The sequence below is a fragment of the Myotis brandtii genome, unplaced genomic scaffold (genome assembly GCF_000412655.1).
Source record: "Myotis brandtii unplaced genomic scaffold, ASM41265v1 scaffold274, whole genome shotgun sequence".
NCBI lineage: Eukaryota > Metazoa > Chordata > Mammalia > Chiroptera > Vespertilionidae > Myotis > Myotis brandtii.
The window spans coordinates 5343418-5352317 of NW_005360425.1; the positions used below are offsets into that span (position 1 = coordinate 5343418).

An 8900-nucleotide genomic window follows, 5' to 3' on the forward strand; every position below is an offset into this window, starting at 1 on the left:
CCTGGACCCATCAGTCACCCTGGCCCACCAGGAGCTTCCTGAGCACTGCACATCCCCACCAAGAAGATGAAGGGCGGCCTTGCTGACGCTATCAAACAGCTTTCTTTCATGCAGACCTCAGTGGAGCCACCCCATACACAGTCACCACTGGGCTGGCATCTTCAATTCCAAGGTAAGCTTATATGTTCAAAAGCTGAGGTTTTAATCTATCCAGGCACATTGACGCATGACAGAGTTAAAAATAGAAAAGTCTCCATTTTTACCTTGATAATTTGGAATGGGGATTTTGAAAGGCTTTGACAAAATGCTTCGAATAAATGCTTCCTAAAAAGAAACAGAGAGAGAAAAACAGGGATTCAGGACTCTTCAGAGATGTTATGGAATACTATTTCTACAAATGCAGCCTAAAATGCCTATGTAAGCACCGTAATACAGTAAGAGCATTGTATTTTTATTACGGCTCATTAAGAATCACCTAGAACACTGTGCTCCATATTAGATTTGTACAACAGCTTCTTTTCTTGCTTTCTTTGTCTCTTGATTAAAATCTTCCCCTCAAGAAAACAAGAACCGAGGTCTCCTTCCTCTCACTGGTAACTAATGTGTTACTATCCTTATCTTACTAGACAAAGCTGGCCACTACTCCTCAAATATTCTGTCTTTGACTTCCATGCCACCACTCTCCTACTATTCCCTTCTCTGGGACCTCATGCTCACTCCCCTAATGGGTTTTCTTTTTCCTCAGCCTAATCCCCCTTAAAAGTAAGTGTTCCTCGGGGCTCGGATCTAGGCTCTTCTTTTTCTTTTTAAATTCTCACCCGGGGATATTTTTCCATTGATTTTTAGAGTGGAAGAGAGAGGGAAAGACGGGGAGGAGACTGCAACAGAGGTACGTAACCTTGACTAGAATTGAACCCGGGACCTGTAGGTCTGCAGGCTAACGCTCTCTATCCACTGAGCCAAACCAGATAGGGCTCTAGGCTCTTCTGACTGCACACTCACCCTGACACTTCAATACACGTTGGAGGTATGGTACTAAATATCATCAATATGCTAATGACCCCAAGTCTATTTCCAATCAGTACCTCTCTCCTAGGCTCCACACCCACATTTGCAACCACCCCCAAACCTAGACATTCTGGTGTCTAAGGCTAAAGTCCTCATCTCCAGGGTTGCACTATGACTTTTGTGGGTCTGAGGCACTTTTGCCTTTGGGGCCAGAAGGTAAGTAGTTTTTGCCACTCCAAAACGTGCCTTTTGGGATATGAATTATTTTTTTAGGCTGGTTATTTTTTAACAAACAGCATTCTTGGAAGAAGCTTTGAAAACCAAGTAGCAGTTATCCTGGGTAAAAGGACATCTACATTTGTAAGGGAAATCTTTATTTGTAAGAGTGTCTCCCTCACTGAACCCGGCCTGCCTCTACTATCAATGGAAAAGGCTTGGACTTAATCTGCATACCCTTGTTTATTGCACTTTTCCTGGTCACCTCCCCTGACTGACTCCACCACCATTTTTTGTTTTTTGGTTAAGGTATTTAAGGTGATGGCTTCTGCCATTTTGGCGAGTTACAGTTTTCCTGGGTCTCAGGAGGTATTCATATGATTATATGTTATGAAGCTTTAATTTTTCTCCTGCTAATCTGTCAATGACAATTTGATTATTAGTCCAGCCAGAAGGACCTAGGGTAGAGAATTTTTCCTCCCCCAGAGGCTCCTCCTCCACTGCTTCCACACAGGCTGTTCCCTCCATCTAGATCACGTCCACTCTCCTCACCTGGCTGACTTCCATGCCACCACAGTATGTCCCTCAGATTCAGGTCTTCACCAACCTCGACTGTTAGGACCCTATTGCATACTCCCACCACACCTGCACTTACTGTCATATAGTTACTTGAATGAATCCTGAATGAGAAGTTCCAGAGTACTACATGTAATCATGTAGAAACTTCATTTCTTTAGTATAACTTTTCTCCTTTCTTTTCTTCTGATTCAAACTGGTTTCATCCAGTATCCTTCTTCCTTGCATGTCCACTCCCTTAATCATTAAGCCCGCAGGACAAAGAGATTCTGATCAGAAGCAAATAATCTTAGGAACAAAGCCTCAGGTCTGTTGACCAGCAAAGACAGTTTCAGTCAAACTAGAGACAACATCTAAGCCTCAGTTGTTTCAGCTCCAGGCCCCAAAATGCAGGGAAACCAGACGAGCTGGTGCCATGGCTGACAACCACCCTCTACCCTAGCACTGACCAATCAGCAGAACCACAACCCTAACTCCATTAGTCACCATGATTAATGATGTTTCTCCAACGTAGCCCATCCATGGAAGCCATCCGGGAGCCAGGCTTATGAGCATTAATTCATTTGTGACTCCGGGTGTGGGTCATTTCCTGAACTAATAAATCCTTATTTTCTTTGCTGCAAGCTCCTGTTCGAGTTTTATTGAGCTTTGATGCACACAGGGAAGCAGACTCCTTTAGACCAGTAACATACATATCATTTGTTTATAACTCAATAAATAAACTTAGTGAATTACATACATACGGTAAAACTATTACAAAAAGCAATAGATGATGAACATAATTCAAGATAGTGATTTACCTCTGGGGATGGGAAAAGGGGGGAGCGGTCCTAAGCCAGGAGTCAGATATCCTTAACATTGCCATGGAGGCGGGAGAGGCTCCTGCCCCCGCCACTGCGCTCACCAGCCATTAGCCAGGCTTCTGGGTGAGCAGCGCTCCCGCTGTGAGATTGGGTCTAAACTAGCTCTCCAATATCCCCCAGAGGGGTCCCGGATTAAGAGAGGGAGCAGGCCAGGCCAAGGGACCCCACCGGTGCACAATCAGAGCCGGGGAGAGACACAGGAGGTTGGCCAGCTGGGGAGGGACCGTGGGAGGTCTCCAGGGCGTGTCCAGCCCTCCTCTCTCAGTCCTGATCAGCCGGATCCCAGCAGCAAGCTAACCTACCAGTCGGAGCATCTGCCCCCTGGTGGTCACTGCCCATCATAGTGACTGGTCAACCGGTCGACTGTCTGTCCCCTGGTGGTCAGTGCATGTCATAACGAGCAAATGAGCGGCCTTAGCATATCATTAGCATGTTACGCTTTGATTGGTTGAACAGCGGACCAGTCGACCAGACACTTAGCACATTAGGCTTTTATTATATAGGATGTCACATATGTATTCTTTCACATTTATCACATAAAAATGTTTCTAAATGTTTGCTGCGTGCACAAATAACCTCCATTACATATTCCCATAAACAGATTCCCATTTTTTTTCCTTCAAAACCTCCCTGTAAAGGAAAAGCACACTCCTGTACGTGTCCTCTACTCTCAATACTACACTGCTTCGCTTCTGACTCCACATGTGTGTTTTCCACACATCAAGCAATTCTTTGGCACCACCTGGGTGTCCTACAATTTTTAAAAAATACATATTTTTATTGATTTCAGAGAGGAAGGGAGAGGGAGAGAGAGACAGAAACATCAATGATGAGAATCATTGATGGGCTGCCTCCTGCATGCCTCTTCCTGGGGATCAAGCCCTTAACCCAGGTATAAGCCTTGGCAGGAAATCGAACCGTGACCTCCTGGTTCATAGGTCGATGCTCAACCACTGAGACACTCTGGCTGGGCTACAATTTATCTTAAATCCTCACCTGAGGACACATTTTTATTGACTTTTAGAGGAGGAGAGAGAAACATCGACTGGTTCTTCACATACACACCCCAACAGACCAAGTAGCAAACCCACAACTTAAGTGCCCAGACTAGGATCAAAACTGCAACATTTTGGTGTACCGGATGACACTACAACCAAATGAGTCACTCCTGCCAGGGCTGGGAGTCCTACAATATAACTCAATTCTGATATTATCTACACACAGAAAGCATCAGATTAAGACTTCATAAGACTGCTTCCCCACCACCACAGGTGGTTCTGTCTGACAGGCTATACGTTAGAGGTTCCCACAACCCCTCCTTGGGTTTGATTAATTTACTAGGGCAGCTCAAAGAACACAGAAAAAGTTTACTTACTAGATTACCAGTTTATCTCGAGGATATTAAAGAATATGAATAAACACGGCAAGGTCTGGAAGATTCCCAAGCACAGGAGCTTCTGTACCTATGGGGTTTGGGGTGCTCCACTTCCCAGCTCATGGATGCAGTGCTGTTTACCAACCCAGTTGCTCTGGGACCAGGAAGCTCTCCAAACCCTGACCTTTTGGGGTTTTATGGAGGTTTCTTTACATAGGCATGATTAAGCATTGGCCATTCATTGGTGGGTTGGTTCTCCTAGCAACCAGCCCCAAAATCAGGTGCTTTACAAAAGTTATCGCATTAACACAAACGCAGGTGTGGTTGAAGGGGCTATAAATAACATTACTGAAATTCCAGAGCTCAACATCACAGTCCCTCAGAACACTTGGTGGAAAAAGCTTTGGGTGGAGCCAGGCAGATTTGACTAGGTTACACTGTAACTTTGGACAAGTAAACCCCTCCAAGACTCAGCTTCCTCATCTTAAAAAAAATGAGGGTTACACAAGATAATGCACAGAACCTGCCATAGTGATGATTACGTTTGATTTTATTAGATGAAACACATGAAAGCTGTAGGACTCTAAGTACTTCTTAAAACCATATGCAGAGTCAGAGACTGAACCAATACCCTGCCATGGCCTTCTTTCTCCTATACCCTCATGTCCTCAGGAATCTGAGCCACCTGAGATCTGGTGAAGAGGACTCCACGATGTTTCTCTCCTCCCCTCTCCCTTCCTCTCTCTCTAAAATTAATTAAAATATATATATATATTTTTTTTAAAGAAGGGGACTCCAAATCAGCACACATCTCTCAGGAGAAGAGGCCAGGCCTCTTCCAGTCCCCTGGACTGTGAGCAGGCCCATAGTCCCCACCGAAGTCTGTCTGCTGGCTACTCTAGTGTCTTCAGGGGTAGGAGCCTCCCTAGGCAAAACGACAGGAAGCATATACATTGGCAGGCTGTGGTTCTGACTTACATGCTGACTGCTGTCCAGACAGGGTGGTCGATTCGTTAGTTGGGTCAAAGCTTTCCGAAAAGGAGACAGGAAACACTCCTGGCTCTGGGTCTCACTGCTGGATTTCCGTTTCTTAGGAGTCTAGGAGAGAGTAGCGGGAAAGGTGAAGTCTAGAATACCACAATGGCAACTAACATTTAAAATGCTTTGTAATTTTAAACCCTGGCCGGATAGTTCAGGTGGTTAGAGCATGGTCCCAATACACCAAGGTTCTGGGTTGGATCCCTGGTTAGAGCATCAACCAACAAATGTACAAATAAGTGAAACAACAAATCAACATTTCTCTCTCTCCCTCTCTCTTTCTCTAAAAATCAGCAAATAAAATTATTTTTAAACTTGATTAAGACACTTATTAAGTGCCAGACCCTGTTAAAAACTAATCACACTTATTACCATATATCATTTACACAGTGATCCTATGTTAAATATTTATTGTTCTTATTTAACAGGTGAAAATTGGAGCTTAATGAGTTTAAAGAACTTGCCTAATCTGAGATGGGGCACTGGAAGAGGTGAATGAAGTGGGCCTGTGAAGGGCAAGTCCACCAGTAGCATGGAGTCATGTAACCCCAAATCTTCACTCTAAAAAGCCCAAAGAATAATTGAGCAACTGTTTGCTTCCGTTCCTGAGTTTTCTCAAAGGAGAGACAAGAGTACAGCTGTCCCCAACTCTCGGGTCACTAAAACCACTCTCCAGTCAGTTCACACCATGGCAGCGAGGACCCCAACACCAAAAACATTTTCAGGAGCAACCAGAGCAGACAGCACCATGTATGACCCAGCTGCACCAAGGGCTGCCCAACTTCAAGTCTGAGACCCACGGAAGTGGCAAGGGGCAGCCAATGTGCCGCCATCATAGGTAGAGGAGCCCCACGGTAAACCAGGGGTGCAACTACAGAGCAAGCCCCACTGAGCCATCAGGCAAGAACCCACTTGTACCAGCTTGCCAAGGTACTTGAAGCTTCAGTGATCACAGAAAGGCACACCAGGAACAAACACCAGGCCCCTTCCCTCTCTCCGCATCAAGTTTGACATGCTTGCTCTCCATGCTTTTACTCACAAACTTCCCCTGCCCAAAATCGCCTTCTAGACCTTCTTTAGCTCATCTTTTCCTCCAAAGTTCCAGTGGTCAAGCCCTTGAACTGCTCTCTCTGAAGTAAATGCTGCACTGTCCTATTGATTTTGGTTTACACAGATCCTGCCTACAGCCAGCCCCCGAAAGCCTGGGAAGAGGGAGAGAGCACAGGACCCAGCTCACAGCTGAACATACTATACTCGAGTATTAGCAGAGACCGGCGGGGAACCACCCCTCCAATCTAGGCCCACGTGAGCTCAGGATGCTAAAGCGGACCCAGTACATCCCACTATTTTGTGACATTGGGTAAAGGGACAAAAAGCAAAAGAACAGGCTGCTAGTTGCTGTTGGGGAGCATTTTTTTTTTTTCAAGGCAGCCAAAGGGCCCAACCCAAGGTGCTCTTTTGCTTTGGAATACTCCTTCCTACCAGGAAAATTGAGTCTACATTAGCTTCTGGTGAGCACTTGAGAACAAATATTTTATTTATCTATGTTCAGTGCCTGACACATAGTAAGCACTCATTAAAAGGCTACTGAGAGCGGCCTCTGGAGGTCATCAGGCTCATTCCATGTAACCCCAGAAACTAAGTCCAGGATTCCTTTCTGCCCAAACACTCCTGCATCCCCACCTTTTCTATCCACTTGAGGGCAGAGTACTCACCACTACCTCAGGCTGCCAATCTTCATCATCAGAAGGTCTGCCCTCCGGTTTCCTCTTGGCCAGCTGGCTGGGAGCTAAGCTCCTCCTCTGAAAGAGAATGGAAACTGAGCCCCCGCAGGGATCCTGCAGCCTGAGCCCACCGGCCCCAGTCTCCCCGAGGCCTCACTTACCATCCTAGAGCCAGGAGCATAAATATCAAGTACCCATCAGCCAAAAGACCAAGGCACCCAGAAGCTGAAAATGCAGAACCAGGGCCAGTAGAGAGCGGCCTGCTATATTGGCGAGAACGTGTCTAACTAAAGAGGAGGATGGATGGAGGGAATTCAGCCAGTGCCTGGGGTTTGGGCCCAAACCTGAGCGGCCAGTTAGCTGAGGCCGGAGAGCAGGCCCACCAAGCAGAGATCTGGGACGGCTGGGCAAAGTGGAGTCGGCACAATGGCCTCAGGTGGGCATGAAGGAAGGAAGTAGTTAGGGGGAAAGGCGGGGGAAGGGTAGTTACAGGCCAGGAGAGGGTGGGGTGGAAATCCCAGGCCAGGAGAGAGAAGCTGGGGTGGAAATCGGGGACCTGGGGAGGCGAGGCGCCCGAGCCCAGAGAAGGGGGTTTCCGCAGATGCGAGGTCCGGACGGAGGGAGGCCGAGCAGGGATCCAGGCAGGACAAGTAACAGACCCAGGCTTGGGAGGGGAACCCCAGACGGAGCTAAGAAAACGGCTGAGACGAAGGTGCTCCCGGCACGCCGGCTTAATCTGGTTCTTCCCAAAGCGCGCGTTAACAGCCGCCAGGGCTCTCCGGTCCCGCCAGGCCGGGGCAATCGAACCTCCCGCGGTGCGGCTGCCGCGCCACCCATTGGCTGCGTTCGATGCGTTCGGCGCTCGCGACCCAAGGAAGGGGCGGGCCTAGTGATGCGAACTCGTAGGTGCTCTGCGCTCCGCAGCAGAAAAGGCGAAAGGGACCGGCTTGTGGGTGGGGTTTAGGCGGAAGGGCGGGGCCAACGGCGGCGGGAGCGTGGAGCGAGGTGGGCGGGGCGAGCAGACGGGGCGGGATTTCTGAGTCGGTGGGCGGGTCTCCGGCTCTAGTGCTGCGACGTTTCTGTCGTAGGCGGGTGAGCTGGCCTGGCAGCAGCCCAGTGAAAGCTGAGGGTTATAAAAGGCAGTGCAGGTCTCCTTCTCCCGAAGGGCCTGGAGCGGAGGTCGGGGTTTGGGGTCGGACATGGCCTCCCCAAGGGTGGAGGTTGGCATTCCGTCTGCTCCGGCAGTGAGAGCCCCCAGGGAATGTGATCTTTTTAGTTGGGGATGTTTTGGAGAAAACTGCCTTCGTTTGCTAGGCAAAACCGGATTTGGAGTTTTTTGGAAACTTACTCTGTCAAGGTAAGAAATGACCAAACCCATTTTGTTTTTTTGTTTTTTACTAACATTTTTATTGATTGATTGATTTTTTTTGTGTGTGTGAAAGAAACAAAACATCGATGTTGTTCCACTTCATTCATTCATTCATTCGTTGATTCTTGTATATGCCCTAACCAGGGACGCTGGCAAATTGGGAAAGAAGCACTAATCAACTGAGCTACCCAGCCAGGGCTCAAACCTGTAAGAATTGTAAAGAGCACGGGTCGGAAGAGATCAACCAAGAAACTTGTATTCATATATGCACTACCCATGGACACAGACAATGGAGTGGTGAAGGCCTGGGGCGGAGGCTGGGAGAGATCAATGGGGAAAAGAGGAGACATATGTAATACTTTCAACAATAAAGATTTTTTAAAAAATAATAAATGAGCTGAAAGGAAAAAAAAGAGAATTGTCATGAGTTTATTTGAACCAAACTGAAGACAATGGCCAGGAAGCAAAACCTCAATGGATTGAGAAAATGCTCTGGAAAAGGGCAGTTTTGCCCAGCCAGTGTGTCTCAGTGGTTGAGTGTGGACCCATGAACAAGGAGGTCATGGTTTGATTTCTGGTAAGGGCACGTGCCAGGTTTGTGGGCTGGATCCCAGTAGGGTGTATGCAGGAGGCAGTCAATGATTCTCTCTCATCTTTGATGTTTCTATCTCTCCCTCTCCCTTCCTCTCTGAAATCAATTATATATATACTAGGGGCCCGGTGCACAAAAA

The 8900-nt window shown here is 47.5% G+C and overlaps 1 protein-coding gene across 1 annotated transcript in view; it reads right to left on the reverse strand.

Annotated features, from left to right (window-relative positions):
• Positions 1–7021, reverse strand: part of RAD54L (RAD54-like (S. cerevisiae)) — a 22451-nt gene extending 15430 nt beyond the window's left edge. Inside the window, exons 1-4 of the mRNA XM_005868659.2 lie at positions 6962–7021; positions 6792–6878; positions 5017–5136; positions 264–324 (exon numbers count right to left, since the gene is read on the reverse strand). Coding sequence (XP_005868721.1) covers positions 264–324; positions 5017–5136; positions 6792–6878; positions 6962–6964 — 271 coding nt within the window. The 5' untranslated portion in view covers positions 6965–7021. The remainder of the gene's footprint in view (positions 1–263; positions 325–5016; positions 5137–6791; positions 6879–6961) is intronic.
• Positions 7022–8900: the final 1879 nt, after the last annotated feature.